The 21,855-nt window shown below is 38.4% G+C and overlaps 1 protein-coding gene across 1 annotated transcript in view; it reads right to left on the bottom strand.

The window, feature by feature from the left end:
* Positions 1-21,855, bottom strand: part of SLC25A24 (solute carrier family 25 member 24) — a 64,122-nt gene that overhangs the window by 14,870 nt on the left and 27,397 nt on the right. The window contains exons 4-6 of the mRNA XM_514375.8: positions 9,970-10,081; positions 7,807-7,965; positions 5,327-5,479 (exon numbers count right to left, since the gene is read on the bottom strand). Coding sequence (XP_514375.5) covers positions 5,327-5,479; positions 7,807-7,965; positions 9,970-10,081 — 424 coding nt within the window. The remainder of the gene's footprint in view (positions 1-5,326; positions 5,480-7,806; positions 7,966-9,969; positions 10,082-21,855) is intronic.

The following is a 21,855-nucleotide window of genomic DNA, read 5'->3' as shown; positions in this document are numbered from 1 at the left end:
CTCCAGAGGTAAGCAGCTGCTGTCACCAGAGGGACAAGGGGAAAGTCAACAGAGAGAAGTGGACTCATGCATGGAGAAGGGAAGGGGGAAGTCTCACCTCCTGGACTTCTCCAGGGATCCTTCCCCTACATGATCCATCCCCACAGTGATGCCCATTCCTGTGCCAGCCAGTTTCTGTTCCCTGGGATCTAAAGTGCCCAATGCAACAACATACGATGACTTTCTCCTAGCAAATCTGTGTTTTGCTGCTCATGATAAAAATTAAGTATATTATCATTTCATGAGATTCCCAAATACCAGACATTCCTCCCCAGAGAGATCACTGCTTCCAAGGGCTCTGTTTCCTGAACTACAGAGTGTTACATAAAACTCCTCTTCTGCATAGGCCCTATTAATTTTCCTGCATGTCAGACTGTCAAAATCATTAAACATAATTTGCTTAAAAACCTTCCTGCACTTTAACAGTAACTTTGAAGGTACCTTTTATACCTTGGACCCCCACAGCACCTATCAAAAGTACAGAGTAAACATTTAGTGACTGATGGAGGATAAATATTTAAAGGATAAGTGCTTGAGGCTCCTATTCCCCGAAACATACCATATACAAAGGGAAGACTTCAGGACAGAGCCAAAAAGTCAGGCACTGTGCCTGGTATGTAAAACTAAGTCACCAAGCTTAATCCCCATCTTAGAGATGAAGTAATAGTCACAGAGACTTTAAGTAACTTGCCAAGGCTACAGAACTGAACCTTCCTAAAGGAGATTTAACTGAGCCCTCAAAAACACCCTGAAATCCTTTTGTCTATCTCAGTTCTCTCCCATTTGTTAGACTAACCATTTTGATCTTCTCCATTCTTCTCCAGCTTCCAATACCACTTCCTCCCTCATTCTCAGATCACATCCTTTCTCAGGAGCTCAAGGAAGAGTAGAGAGGCCACCAGGCAGAATATCTTGGTATTCTGCCCACCTCCTGCAAAATTATCCACAGCTACTCACATATTTTTTCTTCCCAAACAGGTATAAGAAGAGTTCTTTTTGTAATCAAAGGCTAATCCTTTTAACAGTCTCTGGATAGAACCTGTCTCCCCCAGCCCCTTTCCACCTCCCACTCCCTTTCCCTACACAAAAACTCCCTTGAAACACCTACTGGGTTAATCAACCTCTCTTACCTATGTTTTCAACTTCTTTATTTGTATTGACATGCTTCCTTCAGCAACAGGCACATTAAAGTCAAATCAAAATCCTCCCTCCAGGCCAGGCACGGTGGCTCACTCCTGCAATCCCAGCATTTCGGGAGGCTGAGGCGGGAGGACCACTTGAGGTCAGGAGTTTGAAACCAACCTGGCCAATACGGTGAAACCCCACCTCTACTAAAAATACAAAAATTAGCTGGGTGTTGTGGTGCACTCCTGTAATCCTAACTACTCGGGAGGTTGAGGCAGAAGAATCACTCGAACCTAGGAGGCAGAGGTTGCAGTGAGATGATATTGCACCACTTTACTCCAGCCTGGGTGATAAAGTGAGACTCCATCTCAAAAACAAACAAACATACAAACAGAAAAAAAACAAAAAAAAACCAAAAAAACAAATCCCCTCCACCCAACATCTTTCTTATCTATCACCCTCTCCCTCTTCTAGTTTCCTTCTCTTCACTGTCAAACTCCCTAAAAATGTGTCTCTACTGTCCAAGTTTCTTCACCTCCCATTCACTTTAAGCTCATTTCAGCATGGTTTCTCATTTCATTACTTCACGGAAGCATTTATACTAAGCTTACCTGTCTCTGGGTTGAGAAATCCTAAAAGATACTCTTATTATATTCACTACCCAGTAGCACTGACCCCCATGAAACCGTTTTCTTCCACTGACACCTATGCCATCCCTCTCTCTGGATTTTCTCCCATCCCTCGAGCTATTTCTTCTCAGTGTCCTTTGCGAGTTTCTTCTTTTACTTCTCCCTTTGGACTTATTCCTAGAATTCTTCTCATTTATAAGCTCTTCTTGAGTGATCCTGCCCATTCCAATGGCTCAACTCAGCAACAACCTCTCTATCAAAGATCTCTCTCTTAATGGCTAGCTGATATATCCAATTGCTTACTGGACAGCTCCCTGTACATGTCCCATACATCTCAAACTCAGCAGGCACAAAATGGAACCTGATATTGTATTCTCTTTGAATGCAGTCACTCAAGTTAGAAATTAGAATATCATTCTTGACTCTTCTCTTTCTCACCTCCATATCCAGTCAGTCAGTGAGTTCTGTTGATTCTACTTCCAAAATATTTCTCAGTTCATTCCCTTCTCCATTCCTCAAAGACATCACCTTATACTGGTGTTCATCATTTCTTACCTCAATTATTTAAATATTCTCCCTGCCTCTAGTCTACCTCACTCTCCCCCAACAATGTCTCCACTCTTTTTTCAGGTTGATATTCCTTAAATGTGAATGTACTCATTTCACTTCCCTATATAGGATGCTACAATAGCCCCTACCATATTCAGAATAAAATCCAGACTCCTATTACATTTGGCCCCTGTTTATCTGTCCAGCTTTTTCATCATTATCTTTCCGGAAACACACTCCACCACTCTTGAGGCACAGTGAACCACTTTCAGTCTCTTCAGTGAGTGATGCCTTCTTGTGCCTACATTTCTGTCCACATGCTGCTCCTTCTGTTTCCAATCCTTATCTTCCCCTTTATTTATTTATTTATTTTTTTTTAGACAAGGTCTCACTCTATCACCCAGGCTAGATTGCAATGGTGTGATCCCAGCTCACTGCAACCTCTGCCTCTCGAGCTCAAGTGATCCTCCCACCTCAGCATCCCGAGTACAGGCACACACCCCCACGCCCAACTAATTTTTATATTTTTTGTAGAAATGGGGTTTTGCCACATTGCCCAGGCTGGTCTTGAACTTCTGGGCTCAAGCAAACTACCTCCTAAAGTGCTGGGATTAGAGGCGTGAGCCAACACGCCCGGCTCCCCTTCATCTTAATGGCTTGAGATTGAGGCAAGCTTGAGCTCAAATTCCAGTCTGTCAGTTCTGTCTTTTCATTTACTTAATAAGGGTTTCCTGGCACTGGGCAAGGTGCTAAGAATACAAGTAGCTACTGCCTAAAGAAGCTCACAGTCTCACAAAGCAGATAAGTACAGAGAACGTCAGAATTCAATGTGAAAGTGCTGTAACAAAAGGAAACTAGAACAGAAGGCTTCCCAGAGGAACTAACTCCTGAGTAAGTACTAAAGGGCATTCCCCACCATATGACATATAGAAAGAGGAAGGGTGTCTGTCTGTGTTGCTGGAGCAGGGTCAGGAGACAGGGAGTAGCAGAAAGATGACCATGCATGGTGGCCATATTGAGTGGGAGGCACTCCTGGGTCATGCAAGCAGAGATGCTGAAACACACAGTACACAGGTAGACCTACAGTGTTGAGATAAAGAGGAAGATGTTGGAGTGGAAAGCAGTCAGTACAGAGATGGCAGCTGAAACCACAAGAACACTACCCCACACTACTACACTGTCAATGATACAATGACACTACTATGGTAATGACAACCCACAGAGAACACAGGTTTACCCCATACTGATGATGTGTTTGACAGAGCTACATACCAGGTTGAAAAGATCTTTTTCTTAGTTTCCTAAAGTACTAGCTATTCAAGGAACAAAATCTATCTGAATCTAAAAGTGACCTAGTTACATACTCTGGGGAATTTGAGAATATATACAGCCTATTTACCCCGAAGTAATTTACAATCCACTGGGAAAACAATGGGTTTTCCATCATCCAATGAAAAATGGGATATTCTGCAATTCAGCACTCGAGGGAGGCTGGACAGGGGAGGAACTGGCTTTGGTTGAGATGCTTAGGATATGCTTGTCACAGGAAGGTGGCTTTTAGAGAGCCCCGAGGGATGAATGGACCTTCAGCAGGAGGAGAGAAAACAGCACCATAGGTCCAGAGCCCATAAGAACACTACACCACACTGTGTAGACAGCTTTCTCTTCATGTCTAAGAAAGTTAGTGTGCAGAAATCACAATACTATAAAGAGGTCTCAGGAAGGAGCTTGGGTGGACAGAAGCAGAGGATGCCTGTTGGTGGTATCCAAGGTAAGAATCTGACAAATGGCATAAAGCAAAATGTGCATATTTGCTTGCAATACCCATGGACTTTTTCAAAAATACCAAACTTCTTGCATACTGAAATAACTGCATTGAGTATTTATTTATTTTAGGCTGTGGCTTTCCTATCATAAAATCCAAGTATGTGGTCAGAATAACCTAAGGGTATCTCAAACATTAGCCCTTAATAATCATGATTTGAATCTTCAAACCTTCATATAAGGAAAATAGCCTTCCCAAGGATAGGTTCTAATTAAAATCCTGGAGACTAGATTTTCTTTAATTTTTTTTTTTTTTTTTTTTTTTTGCTTCTCTATTTCCTAGGCAAAGAAAAGGATACCACTGGACTTCGTAATCTTCTCAAGAGTATTCTGTTGCTCAAGAACAAAACACTCTCCAGAATAATCTAAAATCTACATGGAATAATACAAAAACTATGGGGGGGGAGTTGAATTTCAAGGCCCTTACAGTCCTTGATAAACAATGATGGAATAAATAATGGAAAACATAATCTGTGGCTGCTCAACTAGACAGTTCTGCTAATGACCATAAAGAGAACCCAAACTCTAAAACTTACCTCTGTATTTCCCCTTTACATTGAGTTAGGCTGAAGCAATAGCTCAAATAATCCAAGTTAACAAAAGCCGACAGAGAAGTGATTCAGAGGTAAATGCATTTGTTCATTCATTGACTCATTCAACACTCGCTTGAAACTTATCACATGCCAAGCTCTGTCTAGGTGCTGGAGTACATGGGGAAGAAGCCACGCCCCTGCCTGCATGGAGCTGTCACTCCAAACTCAGCTCAATTTTACAGCAACGTCAAATTACACAAAGGACTTCAACTTATAAGTTTTCCTTCCAGAGGTTAGATTGTGACACTTTCATAAAACTTATGTTAGTGTGCTGCTTCTGCTCAGGATTCAGAATGAATAAACTAAAATTCTACCCTTCCTTTAAGAACTACTTAGAAAAAAAAAACTTTATAAATATTATGATGAATTAAGAATCCCATAACTTGGTCATGAGAAATCTCTGATTTTATTTAGTCTAATCTCCTATAAGTGATACTCCTTATGGAGTATATGTGAAAGATTATCATGTATTAAAACAAGAATCCCAAAAGCATTATACATTAACATTTATTGAATCCGTTTACTAACTCCTCTTTGTTAATAAATTCCACGGGTGATAACAATTACCTGTTCATATGCCCAGAATTTAACAGCTGTCTCAGGAGCAATTTTGATGACATTTGTACCATTTCCCCTCCAAAGCGAGCGGATACCTCCTTCTTTTACCATCTGTCGAAAGCCACCAAATATGTTCATTTTGTCTGATTTTGAACCGTGAACCTAAAAATAAAAGCAGAATGATATAAAATGCTGGTGGCATATTACTATTACTTTTTCTAAAACAACCACACAATCTTTTTCAATACCGTTTCTAACTGCAAGAAGATATATTTGAAAATAAAATATAGAAAGGTTGAAAAATATATATAATGATGAGAGGGAGTATTGCCATGATTTTAGAGGCCTGTCTCTGACTCTAAAACTAAGAATAATTGGTATCTTCAGTGTGAGAAAGCAGAGAGAGAAGACAAGAAGAGTATTAAAATTATGAACAACCTTCATAAGATAATATTAACTAAATTATGTATCAGGCAATGGAACACCCTTTGAAACATGAACAAGCTCAGTTAAAGGGAAATAAAAAAGTATACTGCAGATAATAACATTATATTATTACATATAATTTAATGTATGTATATTATTACATATAATTTAAAGTAATATGTTACTCCCTCTCCTCAAGAAGTCGTACAGACATGAACTGTAAATGGGTCTGAAATGGTTTGGATATTGTGTATATCAGGGCTACCAACACTGGAATGCATACAGCCTGAAACCAAAAATAAAAATTGCACCCTCTTTGGCATATTTTGAGGCCCTCTCTAGGCAATAAATTCATTACAACATGTACCCATCCTGTGAGTACTGATAAATTACTTGGCTTATACTACAGATGTGGTAGTCACTTAAAAATACTGTACCTTATGACCACCTACAGATAAAAACTGATTAAGTCCAATACACCAAAAATAATTAAACAAATCAGCTATTCTTCTGATTGTTTCAGCTCACATAAAAGGGGTGACTACCACTAAACACACACACACACACACACACACACACACACACTCACAGAACGGGTTGAATTCTGAAGGCCAGCCATGTGGCCAGTATGAAAACGGGCCCCAATAAGAACTCTGCACACCAAAGGCTCAGGTGAGCTTCCCTGGTTGGTCTGCAGTATTCCATGCCTAGTGCCACACAACAGTGCCAGGAAAGAAAGACATGGAGACTCCACAGGTAGAGGACAACAGAAGCTCTGCCCTATGTGCTTCTTTACTTGACTGATTTTCATCCGCATCTTTTCCCCGTAATAAACCATAACCAGGGGTAATAAGCTTTCAGTGAGTTATGTGAGTCTTTCTAGAGAAGTATCAAACCTGAAGGTTGACTTTGGAAACTCCTCAAATTTGCAGAAACTAAATTCCAGAGAAATCCATTTTATTTTAAATAAATAAACTTCACAATAAAATAGGACAAAGGAAAAAATAAATGCTTATTCAAGTTCTCTAAAAGTCAAGTTACTACTGTCCCTAAAGAAAAACACACACCAATCCCCTCTCCTTTTTCTTTAAAGCATTAGCTTTGCCCCTAAATAAATTTTGAGATTTGGGTACATTCTGAAGGAATGCTGGCTTAAAACAGCGTCAGAAATCTTTTTGTACAGAAATCTACAGACGAATATAAAAAGTGTTGACCATAAGTGTAACAAAGTTTTAAAAATATTTTGTAAACAACTACTATGTTCCAATAGGTTATTCCAGTGTACCAGACATTATCACATACCTGATATTGCTTGATTCTTAAACCATTCTTATTAGATATTCTTATCCCCATCCCAGAATGAAGGAAAATGAGACCTCAGAGGTTTCATGCAGCATGAGAACCAGGAGCACTGGAGGCAAAGATACTGCATTCCCCCTCTCATTTGTTGTAAAGGAAAAGTCAATTCTCTGGGCCTCAGATTCCCCCTGGAAAAATGATAAAATACCTACTTCACTGGGCTGCTGCAAGGATTAACTGGGTTACCACAGTGAGCAAATACATATTAATTCTTTTCCATTCTCTCTTTCCACTCTGGCCAGCCCAATGCTACACTGCTAGTAAATAGCAAAGTCAGTCTATAAAGCCAGATCTTTTTCTGCTAACCTCAGCTTTAGAATAATTTTCAAAATTACATTGCTGCTCTAAGATTCTAGATTTCAAAAATACTTTACTTTTGATAAAGTATATTAAAGAGAAGGAAACTATAAATAAGGAGAATCCTACAACAATAGCTAGAGATATTTTTTGAATTAAATGTTTGAATAGTCATAGAATGCCAAAGATTAAAAGTTCATTACACACATGTACTAACAATTTAAGGTTTGGTACACTGCCATACTTACATGGACTGAATTTAGAGTTAACAGCAACAAAATAGATTTATTTTTTAGGGTATAAAAGATTATTACTGAGAAATTTTAAAACTTCTTTTTCACAGCACCACATTTCTCATTGTTTTAGAATATTTAGGGTAAACCTGGACACACGATAATAAAGCTCACCTGCATCATGATTTTCAGACGGTCCAAAGGGGCAGTGCTTGTTCGAGAGACAGCACCAGCAATGCCTCCTGCCAAAAGCTGCCTCCACCATTGTCCGGATTTTTTTTCGTCTTCCGTGAATTCATCTGGAATAGTTAAGCTATCCCCTATGTCAATTCCCTGTTAAAATGAAAAAAAGATCCCCATGCGCCTTAGTTAAAAATAATCCCAGAAGACGTTTTGTTTTAGAGAAGAATCACGTTATTTTACAGTTAATATGAACTTCATTCCCTAGAATTTATACTAAACCAATTTGAGTACATAGATTATAAGTTGTCTACTCACAATGAACAAAGTACAGTATCAGTTCACAAGAAATGAAAATAAACAGTAATTACAAATATACAAAAGCAACAGTTACAACTTTCTTTCATTCATCATAGATGCACAGTATGTTTTCTTCTCTTGGTCTAGGTTAGAATGAAAGGGCAGCATTTTATCATAGTCAATCTTTTTTATTGCAACCATAAGGCTAGAAAACCAACTGGTGATGACATCTTTTAAGAAATTAGTTCATCAATTCTTAAACAATACTTCCTTTATCTCAAATTTATATCCACATCATACTTTATACCATGATATGTTTTAAATATGTAAATAAAAATTAAAACTGTATGTGAATACCCCTAAACTCATTTCCTACTGTTTATAAAAATATTTTTATAAATCTGACTTATCATTTAAAACATGCAATAGATTCTATAAAAAATTTAGCTAATGGAGAGGTATTGTTTCAAATCATCACCCCTTCAACCTATTCTACATTACTATAGCTTGAGAGAAACAATTCTATAATAATATTTTTACAATTCTGTTATCTAAATTGTTTTGGCAGAAAAATTTTTACAGGCAAGAGTGCAACGGGGAGGAGCTCTCCTATGGTAGTAACCCTCTCTTCCTTCATTTTACTATCAATAAAATGGAGATACAATTGTAGTCTCCACTGTTATCAACTACCTTAAAAAATACCGTAAGAATTATGTAAATAAAACTTCACATAGTGTACAATTTAGCTAGGCAACTGAACTACTAGTATAATATTATCTTATACTCATAGCTGAGAAGGCACTAATCACCAACAATTTTATAATGCTTTATGTAAGCTTAGGCATTGTTACTAGTGGCAATGTGAACTCCTGACTTCATTTAATGCATATTTAATTTAGTCAAATCTGAAGTGTAGAAGACAAGCCCATAAAGAAAAAAAAAAAAAAAAGTCCGGGCACAGTGGCTCACGCCTGTAATCCCAGCACTTTGGGAGGCGAGGCGGACGGATTACAAGGTCAGGAGATCGAGACCATCCTGGCTAACACGGTGAAACCCCGTCTCTACTAAAAATACAAAAAAAATTAGCCAGGCGCAGTGGTGGGCGCCTGTAGTCCCAGATACTCCGGAGGCTGAGGCAGGAGAATGGCGTGAACCCCGGAGGCCGAGTTTGCAGAGAGCCGAGATCGCACCACTGCACTCTAGCCTGGGCAACAGAGCAAGACTCCGTCTCAAAAAAAAAAAAAAAAAAACAAAAATAAAACTCCTTCAGAGAGTTCCCAAGGGTTTCAGGAGCAGATTGCACAATAATAGAACTTGGTTTACATCAGTATGCAGAATATTAATGAAACAATCAAAATTTGAAAGTTTTGTGGAAAACAAACTGGTATGAAATGCTAAGCAGATGAAGCAAAAAGATTCTGTAAACCTTTAATGAATATTGTTAAGTGCCTTATGCCAGAGATAAACCTAGGCAATCTGACCAAACAAGGACACAGATCCTTAGTAACCATGAGGTGCTGAGATTATTTGGACAATATAGTACCTATAAAAAGTAAAAGCCTACAACTTTTACACTTCCCTATGGCAGAATACTTAAATGCCAATAAAAGCTAGACAGCTTATTCATCAAGGTGGTACTTCTTCCAAGTTTTCAGAATGGACATTTATGCAGTCTTGGGTTGTTTTTTTTTAATACTCTATAAATCTATGCCTAATAGAATAAATAGAACTCTACAGGTTAAGGAGCTACTGGGACTCAGGTATCCTGGCCCATAAGTGTTACAGAGTGTTCTTGGGTGATAACTGTACCTATGGTTTATAGCTCCAAATAAGTATAAATACATAAAGTAGACTTACTGTAGAATGTTTCCAGAAACGGATAATTTCCTCAATGTCTGTAACAGGATTAAATAAGAAGTAGTCTCTCCATTCATTCCAGTCCACTGTCATTGTCCCATCAACATCAATGCTGGAATTTTTAAAAAAGTGATCAAAGTACAAAACTAAATTGATAAATAAAACTAACATTATTGGCCACTTTACAGAATGACAGTTTCTTTTCTAACATAATATTTTTATTAAATTAAAAAACCCCATCCACAAATATAGGTTGTTGGAAATGGCAGCAAGCATTTTATGGTCCTGTCAGATAGTTTTAATTATCTAGATAAAAATGGGCCCAAAAATTACAGCCAGCTCACTAAAGACTACTTTCAGCACTCTGTCAAACTCTGCCAATGAGCTACAAAACACAAAAACTTGAAGATAAAATATTAAAAGGTGGTAATGAATAGATTCATTATCCATTTTTTTCATGCACTTAGTGGATCATGAAGATAATTCTTAATGTTCTATTGCAACATTTGAATGCAGTTTTGAAATATACTCAAAACATGCTATCAATTTCCTCGAAGTTAGGAAAATTAACAGCTATTATAAAAAATCAAACTGTCAGTGACTGTGCCTTTGAGTCTTTTTTTTTTTAATTATACTTTAAGTTTTAGGGTACATGTGCACAATGTGCAGGTTAGTTACATATGTATACATGTGCCTTGCTGGTGCGCTGCAACCACTAACTCATCATCTAGCATTAGGTATATCTCCCAATGCCATCCCTCCCCCTCCCCCCACCCCACAACAGTCCCCAGAGTGTGATGTTCCCCTTCCTGTGTCCATGTGTTCTCATTGTTCAACTCCCACCTATGAGCGAGAATATGACGTGTTTGGTTTTTTGTTCTTGCGATAGTTTACTGAGAATGATGATTTCCAATTTCATCCACGTCCCTACAAAGGACATGAACTCATCATTTTTTATGGCTGCATAGTATTCCATGGTGTATATGTGCCACATTTTCTTAATCCAGTCTATCATTGTTGGACATTTGGCTTGGTTCCAAGTCTTTGCTATTGTGAATAGTGCCGCAATAAACATACGTGTGCATGTGTCTTTATAGCAGCATGATTTATAGTCCTTTGGGTATATACCCAGTAATGGGATGGCTGGGTCAAATGGTATTTCCAGTTCTAGATCCCTGAGGAATCGCCACACTGACTTCCACAATGGTTGAACTAGTTTACAGTCCCACCAACAGTGTAAAAGTGTTCCTATTTCTCCACATCCTCTCCAGCACCTGTTGTTTCCTGACTTTTTAATGATTGCCATTCTAACTGGTGTGAGATGGTATCTCATTGTGGTTTTGATTTGCATTTCTCTGATGGCCAGTGATGGTGAGCATTTTTTCATGTGTTTTTTGGCTGCATAAATGTCTTCTTTTGAGAAGTGTCTGTTCATGTCCTTCGCCCACTTTTTGATAGGGTTGTTTGTTTTTTTCTTGTAAATTTGTTTGAGTTGATTGTAGATTCTGGATATTAGCCCTTTGTCAGATGAGTAGGTTGCAAAAATTTTTCCCATTTTGGAGGTTGCCTGTTCACTCTGATGGTAGTTTCTTTTGCTGTGCAGAAGTTCTTTAGTTTAATTAGATCCCATTTGTCAATTTTGGCTTTTGTTGCCATTGCTTTTGGTGTTTTAGACATGAAGTCCTTGCCCATGTCTATGTCCTGAATGGTAATGCCTAGGTTTTCTTCTAGGGGTTTTATGGTTTTAGGTCTAACGTTTAAGTCTTTAATCCATCTTGAATTGATTTTTGTATAAGGTGTAAGGAAGGGATCCAGTTTCAGCTTTCTGCATATGGCTTGCCAGTTTTCCCAGCACCATTTATTAAATAGGGAATCCTTTCCCCATTGCTTGTTTTTCTCAGGTTTGTCAAAGATCAGATAGTTGTAGATATGCGGTGTTATTTCTGAGGGCTCTGTTCTGTTCCATTGATCTATATCTCTGTTTTGGTACCAGTACCATCTGTTTTGGTTACTGTAGCCTTGTAGTATAGTTTGAAGTCAAGTAGTGTGGTGCCTCCAGCTTTGTTCTTTTGGCTTAGGATTGACTTGGCGATGCAGGCTCTTTTTTGGTTCCATATGAATTTTAAAGTAGTTTTTTCCAATTCTGTGAAGAAAGTCATTGGTAGCTTGATGGGGATGGCATTGAATCTGTAAATTGCCTTGGGCAGTATGGCCATTTTCACGATACTGATTCTTCCTACCCATGAGCATGGAATGTTCTTCCATTTGTTTGTATCCTCTTTTATTTCCTTGAGCAGTGGTTTGTAGTTCTCCTTGAAGAGGTCCTTCACATCCCTTGTAAGTTGGATTCCTAGGTATTTTATTCTCTTTGAAGCAATTGTGAATGGGAGTTCACTCATGATTTGGCTGTTTGTCTGTTGTTGGTGTATAAGAATGCTTGTGATTTTTGTACATTGATTTTGTATCCTGAGACTTTGCTGAAGTTGCTTATCAGCTTAAGGAGATTTTGGGCTGAGACAATGAGGTTTTCTAGATATACAATCAGGTCGTCTGCAAACAGGGACAATTTGACTTCCTCTTTTCCTAATTGAATACCCTTTATTTCCTTCTCCTGCCTAACTGCCCTGGCCAGAACTTCCAACACTATGTTGAATAGGAGGGTGAGAGAGGGCATCCCTGTCTTATGCCAGTTTTCAAAGGGAATGCTTCCAGTTTTTACCCATTCAGTATGATATTGGCTGTGGATTTGTCATAGATAGCTCTTATTACTTTGAAATATGTCCCATCAATACCTAATTTATTGAGAGTTTTTAGCTTGAAGCGTTGTTGAATTTTGTCAAAGGCCTTTTCTGCATCTATTGAGATAATCATGTGGTTTTTGTCTTTGGTTCTGTTTATGTGCTGGATTACATTTATTGATTTGCGTATATTGAACCAGCCTTGCATCCCAGGGATGAAGCCCACTTGATCATGGTGGATAAGCTTTTTGATGTGCTGCTGGATTCGTTTTGTCAGTATTTTATTGAGGATATTTGCATCAATGTTCATTAAGGATATTGATCTAAAATTCTCTTTTTTGGTTGTGTCTCTGCCCAGCTTTGGTATCAGGATGATGCTGGCCTCATAAAATGAGTTAGGGAGGATTCCCTCTTTTTCTATTGATTGGAATAGTTTCAGAAGGAATGGTACCAGTTCCTCCTTGTACCTCTGGTAGAATTCGGCTGTGAATCCATCTGGTCCTGGACTCTTTTTGGTTGGTAAGCTATGGATTATTGCCACAATTTCAGAGCCTGTTATTGGTCTATTCAGAGATTCAACTTCTTCCTGGTTTAGTCTTGGGAGGGTGTATGTGTCAAGGAATTTATCCATTTCTTCTAGATTTTCTAGTTTATTTGCATAGAGGTGTTTGTAGTATTCTCTGATGGTAGTTTGTATTTCTGTGGGATCGGTGGTGATATCCCCTTTATCATTTTTTATTGTGTCTATTTGATTCTTCTCTCTTTTTTTCTTTATTAGTCTTGCTAGCGGTCTATCAATTTTGTTGATCCTTTCAAAAAAAACCAGCTCCTGGATTCATTAATTTTTTGAAGGGTTTTTTTGTCTCTATTTCCTTCAGTTCTGCTCTGATTTTAGTTATTTCTTGCCTTCTGCTAGCTTTTGAATGTGTTTGCTCTTGCTTTTCTAGTTCTTTTAATTGTGGTGTTAGGGTGTCAATTTTGGATCTTTCCTACTTTCTCTTGTGGGCATTTAGTGCTATAAATTTCCCTCTACACACTGCTTTGAATGCGTCCCAGAGATTCTGGTATGTTGTGTCTTTGTTCTCGTTGGTTTCAAAGAACATCTTTATTTCTGCCTTCATTTCGTTATGTACCCAGTAGTCATTCAGGAGCATGTTGTTCAGTTTCCATGTAGTTTAGCGGTTTTGAGTGAGATTCTTAATCCTGAGTTCTAGTTTGATTGCACTGTGGTCTGAGAGATAGTTTGTTATAATTTCTGTTTTTTACATTTGCTGAGGAGTGCTTTACTTCCAAGTAAGTGGTCAATTTTGGAATAGGTGTGGTGTGGTGCTGAAAAAAATGTATATTCTGTTGATTTGGGGTGGAGAGCTCTGTAGATGTCTATTAGGTCTGCTTGGTGCAGAGCTGAGTTCAATTCCTGGGTATCCTTGTTGACTTTCTGTCTCATTGATCTGTCTAATGTTGACAGTGGGGTGTTAAAGTCTCCCATTATTAATGTGTGGGAGTCTAAGTCTCTTTGTAGGTCACTCAGGACTTGATTTATGAATCTGGGTGCTCCTGTATTGGGTGCATATATATTTAGGATAGTTAGCTCTTCTTGTTGAATTGATCCCTTTACCATTATGTAATGGCCTTCTTTGTCTCTTTTGATCTTTGCTGGTTTAAAGTCTGTTTTATCAGAGACTAGGATTGCAACCCCTGCCTTTTTTTGTTTTCCATTTGCTTGGTAGATCTTCCTCCATCCTTTTATTTTGAGCCTATGTGTGTCTCTGCATGTGAGATGGGTTTCCTGAATACAGCACACTGATGGGTCTTGACTCTTTATCCAATTTGCCAGTCTGTGTCTTTTAATTGGAGCATTTAGTCCATTTACATTTAAAGTTAATATTGTTATGTGTGAATTTGATCCTGTCATTATGATGTTAGCTGGTTATTTTGCTCGTTAGTTGATGCAGTTTCTTCCTAGTCTCGATGGTCTTTACATTTTGGCATGATTTTGCAGTGGCTGGTACTGGTTGTTCCTTTCCATGTTTAGCGCTTCCTTCAGGAGCTCTTTTAGGGCAGGCCTGGTGGTGACAAAATCTCTCAGCATTTGCTTGTCTGTAAAGGATTTTATTTCTCCTTCACTTATGAAGCTTAGTTTGGCTGGATATGAAATTCTGGGTTGAAAATTCTTTTCTTTAAGAATGTTGAATATTGGCCCCCACTCTCTTCTGGCTTGTAGAGTTTCTGCTGAGAGATCCGCTGTTAGTCTGATGGGCTTCCCTTCAAGGGTAACCCGACCTTTCTCTCTGGCTGCCCTTAACATTTTTTCCTTCATTTCAACTTTGGTGAATCTGACAATTATGTGTCTTGGAGTTGCTCTTCTCGAGGAGTATCTTTGTGGTGTTCTCTGTATTTCCTGAATCTGAATGTTGGCCTGCCTTGCTAGATTGGGGAAGTTCTCCTGGATAATATCCTGCAGAGTGTTTTCCAACTTGGTTCCATTCTCCCCGTCACTTTCAGGTACACCAATCAGACGTAGATTTGGTCTTTTCACATAGTCCCATATTTCTTGGACGCTTTGCTCGTTTCTTTTTATTCTTTTTTCTCTAAACTTCCCTTCTTGCTTCATTTCATTCATTTCATCTTCCATTGCTGATACCCTTTCTTCCAGTTGATCGCATCAGCTCCTGAGGCTTCTGCATTCTTCACATAGTTCTCGAGCCTTGGTTTTCAGCTCCATCAGCTCCTTTAAGCACTTCTCTGTATTGGTTATTCTAGTTATACATTATTCTAAATTTTTTTCAAAGTTTTCAACTTCTTTGCCTTTGGTTTGAATGTCCTCCCATAGCTCAGAGTAATTTGATCGTCTGAAGCCTTCTTCTCCCAGCTCATCAAAGTCATTCTCCGTCCAGCTTTGTTCCGTTGTTGGTGAGGAACTGGGTTCCTTTGGAGGAGGAGAGGCGCTCTGCTTTTTAGAGTTTCCCGTTTTTCTGCTCTGTTTTTTCCCCATCTTTGTGGTTTTATCTACTTTTGGTCTTTGATGATGGTGATGTACAGATGGGTTTTTGGCGTGCATGTCCTTTCTGTTTCTTAGTTTTCCTTCTAACAGACAGGACCCTCAGCTGCAGGTCTGTTGGAGTACCCGGCCAGCTGTGTGAAGTGTCAGTCTGCCCCTGCTGGGGGGTGCCTCCCAGTTAGGCTGCTCGGGCGTCAGGGGTCAGGGACCCACTTGAGGAGGCAGTCTGCCCGTTCTCAGATCTCCAGCTGCATGCTGGGAGAACCACTGCTCTCTTCAAAGCTGTCAGACAGGGACATTTAAGACTGCAGAGGTTACTGCTGTCTTTTTGTCTGTCTGTGCCCAGCCCCCAGAGGTGGAGCCTATAGAGGCAGGCAGGCCTCCTTGAGCTGTGGTGGGCTCCACCCAGTTTGAGCTTCCCGGCTGCTTTGTTTACCTAAGCAAGCCTGGGCAATGGCGGGCGCCCCTCCCCCAGCCTCACTGCTGCCTTGCAGTTTGATCTCAGACTGCTGTGCTAGCAATCAGCGAGACTCCGTGGGCGTAGGACCCTCCGAGCCAGGTGCAGGATATAATCTCCTGGTGCGCCGTTTTTTAAGCCCGTCGGAAAAGCGCAGTATTCAGGTGGGAGTGACCCGATTTTCCAGGTGCTGTCTGTCACCCCTTTCTTTGACTTGGAAAGGGAACTCCCTGACCCCTTGCGCTTCCCAAGTGAGGCAATGCCTCGCCCTGCTTTGGCTCGCGCATGGTGCACGCACCCACTGACCTGCGCCCACTGTCTGGCACTCCCTAGTGAGATGAACCCAGTACCTCAGATGGAAATGCAGAAATCACCCGTCTTCTGCATCGCTCACACTGGGAGCTGTAGACCGGAGCTGTTCCTATTCGGCCATCTTCGCCTTTGAGTCTTAAGAAATCCTGGCACCTCATTTTCAATCTTAAAATTAACATACCGTACTCAAATATTTATCATTAATATTTGGCTTGTTTTACAAGTTTCTTGGTAATTAATGCCATTTGTATCTGTTTTCTCCTAAGAGAAACTCTGAGTGTGCCAGGATTTTGACTGTTTTATTCCCTTCCTTGGGCCACCTCTTACAGCGGCTGGCACAAAGAAGGTGCTCATTTATTTATTGAATTAATGGATGTCTCTAAAAAAAGCTTTGGTGCATCCTACAAATTTTATTTTATAATTAGTATGAAAATGATGCAAAAGGATGGCAGTCAAATAAAATGCAATTTTCAGATATTCATTATTGTGTTTTCTAGTGTCACTTTTTATTTTGACTTGCATATGGGAAATTACACTTAAACTTTCATTTGTCCCAGCACAGAGGTATATCTGCATGAGAGTCCTAGTCACTACTTACATTTATAATATTACTCTGGGTTGCAATATTTATAGGTTTATTTATGTCACTATTTTCTATTTTAATGTAATTGTTGTTTGACCCCACCACCCAACTCCCCACACATAAGCATCCTCCACAAGGCAAGGATTTTTTTTTAATTTCATTCAAAGTTAGAACCAAGGTTTCTAAAACAGTGCCTGCCACTGAGTATTTATTGAATAAATAAATGAATTACAAACTCTGTAGCTTAAAACCACGGAACATTTAGGGTATTGACAAACTTCCTAGATAAGATAGTCTTGCTGTGGGTATAACTTGCATTTCCCTTCAAATTACTAAACGTGTTGAGCATCTCTTACCACGTTCATTTGCTACTGCTGTTTCTTTCACGTGAAATATGCTGTTCATGTCTTTGCCCATTTTTCTAACCAGTTGTATGTCTTTTTCTTATTTACATAGTTCTTTATATCATTCATTCTAATCCTTCAAGTTATAAGCTGGCAAATACCTTCTCTTTGTCTTTCCACTCTATGCTGTCCAAGTACAGATGCTCTTGATTTTAACGCAGCTGAATTTAATCTTTTTAATGCAGCTGAATTCAATCTTTTCATTTCTATGTATGGCCTTTTGTGTCTTCTTTTTAAAATAAATTCTTCCCTACACTGAGATAAAGATATTTCTTCCCCACCACCTCAAGCTGTTATAGTTTAACTTTCACGTTTAGGTTGATGTTTGTGTACGGTAAGAGGCAGGTATCCCAATTTCATTCTTGTCTGCATAAGCACAAGCATCATCTATTGCACACACTCTCCTTTTCCCAAAGTTTTGCAAAGCTACTTCTTTCACGTGACAAATCCAAAATATGGATGGGTCTGTTTCTGGGCTCTCTATTATGTTTCACTTATTAACTTGTCTGTTTCTGTAGAAACAGCACTGACTTGGTTATGGCTTCATAACAACCCTTGGTATCTGATAGGGCAGGCCCCTGGCTCCTTACAGTTCTTCAGGAATGTCCTGGATATTCTTAGGCCTTTGATCTTTGATATAAATTTGAGACTCAGCTTGACAAGTTCCTCAAAAAAACCAGGTGGGTTTTTTTAATGGCATTGAATCTCTATCACCAATTTGGAGAGAAGGTACATCTTTTCTATACTGAGTCTTCTTTAATGCCTTCTAACAAATTTTGTTAAGCTGCTCTTATGAATGCATTGATTGTGGTATATTTTTTAAAATGGCTGATTCAGTTTGCTAATATTTTCTTTAAATTTTTACATATAAGTCATAGGTATCTTGGCCTCTAATTTCCCTGTTTCATATACTGTCTGCTTTTGGTGTTATAATGATCTCCTAGAAAGGATAGGATGGTGTACTTCTACACTCTGGAAATGTTTGTACATCTGTTCTTTAATCATTTGCAAGAATCATCTGGGGCTAACGTTTTGTTTATGAGAAAATTTTAAATTACTGACCCAATCTCTTCAATTGCTTAGGTGCTATCAGCTGTTTCTTCTTCATTCAGTCCCAGTAAGTTATATTTTTCTAGAAATTCATCTACTTTGTCTGTTTTCAAATTTATTGGCATTAATGATTCATATTATTTTATTAGTTTTTTAAAAGTCCTTATGTGCCTATTTATAACTGAACATGATTTATTTACATCTCATTTCTCTTTTTTCTTCATCAATCTTTCCAGAGGCTTGTCTTTTCCAACAGTTTCTGGCTTTGTTGATCCTGTTACTGCATCTTTGCTATATATTCTTTATTATCTCCTTCCTCCTACCTTCTTCGAGATTATTCCATTTTTTCTCCCCTAACTTAGCACATTAATTTTCAGACTTAATTCTTTTCTAATAAAAGCTTTCAGACTATAAAATTCATACAAGTGCCATCTTAGAAATAGTCCATAAGTTTTAATGTTTTCAAGTCAACGTGTCCTTGAATTTCGACTTACGATTTCCTTTGACCCATAAGTTGAGAAGTGTATATCACACTTTAAAATATTGGCATTTTTATAATTTATGTCTGTAATTAACTTCTATTTTAATGCATAGTGGTCAGAGAAAGTAGTTCTTGTGATACCAGTTCTTTGAAATGTGTTGAACCTGGCTTTATGGCCTACTACGAAATCAATTTTTATACATGTTCCATAAATACCTAAGAAAAAATATTTTTTCTAATTTTTTGATGCTAGGTCCTATTACATGCCCATTAAATCAAGCTTATGTATTTAGAAGTTTTTGTCTTCACTAAAGTTTTCCTCTGCTTGACCTATCAAATACAGGAAGAATTGTGTTAAAATCTCTCACCACTATGATGGATTTACCAATTAATCCCCAGAATTTTATCAACCAGCTTAAAAATTGTATATCCTCATACTGAATTTTAAAATGTAGTGACACTCTATTTTTATTAATGTTTTTACTATATAATCTATTATTAATAGATTATTAATAATTAACAGTTGATATTAACATAGCTATCCCCATAGCTGATATTAACATAGCTACCCCAGCTTTTTTTCAGTTAGTAAGACTTTCATTTTGCTTGTTCTTTCATCTGACAATCTCTGCCTTCTGATGAAATTTACATTAATTTTTATTAATTGAAGACTAAACTGAGAAAGTCCTAACTGATCAGAAGGTGATTATCTTCTAACTTACTCGTCACCCACCTCAAACCCCCAGGGAAACAGGATAAGAACTTTATTTAGGCTGCCCCATTTGAGAATGGGGATGAAGGGAAATCATGCCCCAACATTATTGCAGGGCACATTTTAGTGGAGTTTTACTGTACTTGAATTTATTTCTCACATCTTACCTATTGCTTTCTAATTATCTCATTCTTTCTATGTTTTTCCCTCTTCTCTCTACTCTTCATTGGATTGTTTCAATCTTATGTTTATGTATTTATTTTCTTATTCCATTTCTTTCCCCCCTGATTTGGAAGTTATATACTCAACTACTACAGTTTCAATGGTTTACCTTGAAATTTTACCACATATATATAACAAAGTCTAAAGTTAATGTCTGACCCCATCATCCTACATAAGGTAAGAATTTTAGAACAGTTTAATACAAATCATCCCCTTCCCTCCTAACTTACATACTATTATTGTCTAGTATTGTAGTTGTCCTTTTTCTTAGAACCCACAAATGGGTCATTATTATCATATTCATGGATGTTTCCAACAGACTGCTGAAATAATCCATAGGCCACTAGCTAAGAGGTGGCCCACTATGGTCTAGAGAGTACCAAGAAACACTGTGTGACCCATTCCCCATATATGCTGCTTCCAGGGCTGTATATGTCCTTTCCCCTACCTACCTTCCACTCACCCTTTTCAGTAGCATAATTCTACTCATTATTTAACATATTCTTCAATATTTTCTGAGAGTCCATTATTGAAATGTGGTGGACATAGAACTGTTAACCAGATACACATGGTCTGTGCCCTCAGTGGGAACAACAGGCATGGCACTAAACAAAAGCAAGCAATACTCAATATTCATTGAGCATTTGCCAGGCATTGTTCTAAGTATTTCACATGTTAACTCATTTAATCCTTAAAACAAGCCCATGTATTTACTATACTCTCCATTTTACAGACAAAGAGAGGCTAAGAATTTTGTTATAGTCACAAGACTAGTAAGTAGAGTAGAATTAAGAGTTTCAACCCAGGCATTCTAACTCCAAACTGTACTCCTAACCACTGAGCTATACAAACAAGTCAAGGATTACAAACCATAAGTGCCATGAAGCACAGAAACATATTGCATAGTCAAAGAATAACTGGAGTGAAGGGTTCCAAGCTTCTGAACAATTGTGGAGAAAGAAACGTAAAGATACGAAAATGAGAGTAAACAGGGGAAATGAGATGGAGACGAAAGCCTAAAAGAAAAATGAGAGCAGAAGATAATTATGACATATGTGAAACACATGTTTCAGAGGGAATGCCTGCTTCAGCTACTTCATATCTACAGCTTCTACTGAACAGGTGTAAGTAGGAGGCTATATTTCAACTCAGTGACTCCTCTCTTACACCCTGATGACCCAGTCACAGCTGTTTCAATCAACACTGTGTTAGTCTGTTTTGTGTTGTTTTAAACGAACACCTGAGACTCGGTAATTTATAAAGAAAAGAGGCTTATTTGGCTCACAGTTCTACAGACTGTACAAGCATGGCACCAACATCTGCTCAGTTTCTGGTGAGACCTCAGGAAGCTTTTACTCATGGCTGAAGAAAAAAGGTGAGCAAGTGTGTCAGATGGTGAGAGAAGGACAAGAGAAATGAGATGCCAGGCTCTTATCAACAACCAGCTTTCATGAACTAATAGAGTTCACCTATTACCAAGCCCTTAATGAAGGATCCACTCTCATGACCCAAGTAGTCCCTACTTCCAACACTGGAGGTCATATTTCAACATGAGATTTGGAGGGGACAAATATCCAAACCATATTAAGCACCATTCAGATGCTTTTCCCATGAATTCAGGTTTGGGACACAAAGAGACAGTGAAATGGAAGAAAACAAGTTGACATTTGGAGTGACATGAGTAACACTAATGGCTAAGCACTTGAGGGAAGGTCCATGATGGTTATATAACTACAGGAAAATCTGGTCACATTCTGCCTTTAAAAATTGTTTCTAACACTTTTACTGAAGAAGTATAAACACTAGTAATAATAATAATAATAACAATATCCCAAAAGTACAAAAAAAGTCACTAGCCATGAAAGAAATATAAATCAAAGCCATGAGATATCACTTCATACCAATTATATATTAGTCAGGGTTATC

Source organism: Pan troglodytes, chromosome 1 (genome assembly GCF_028858775.2).
Source record: "Pan troglodytes isolate AG18354 chromosome 1, NHGRI_mPanTro3-v2.0_pri, whole genome shotgun sequence".
NCBI classification, from domain to species: domain Eukaryota; kingdom Metazoa; phylum Chordata; class Mammalia; order Primates; family Hominidae; genus Pan; species Pan troglodytes.
The sequence above is the reverse complement of the archived record's forward strand: the minus strand, read 5'-3'. Positions and strand labels throughout refer to the sequence as shown.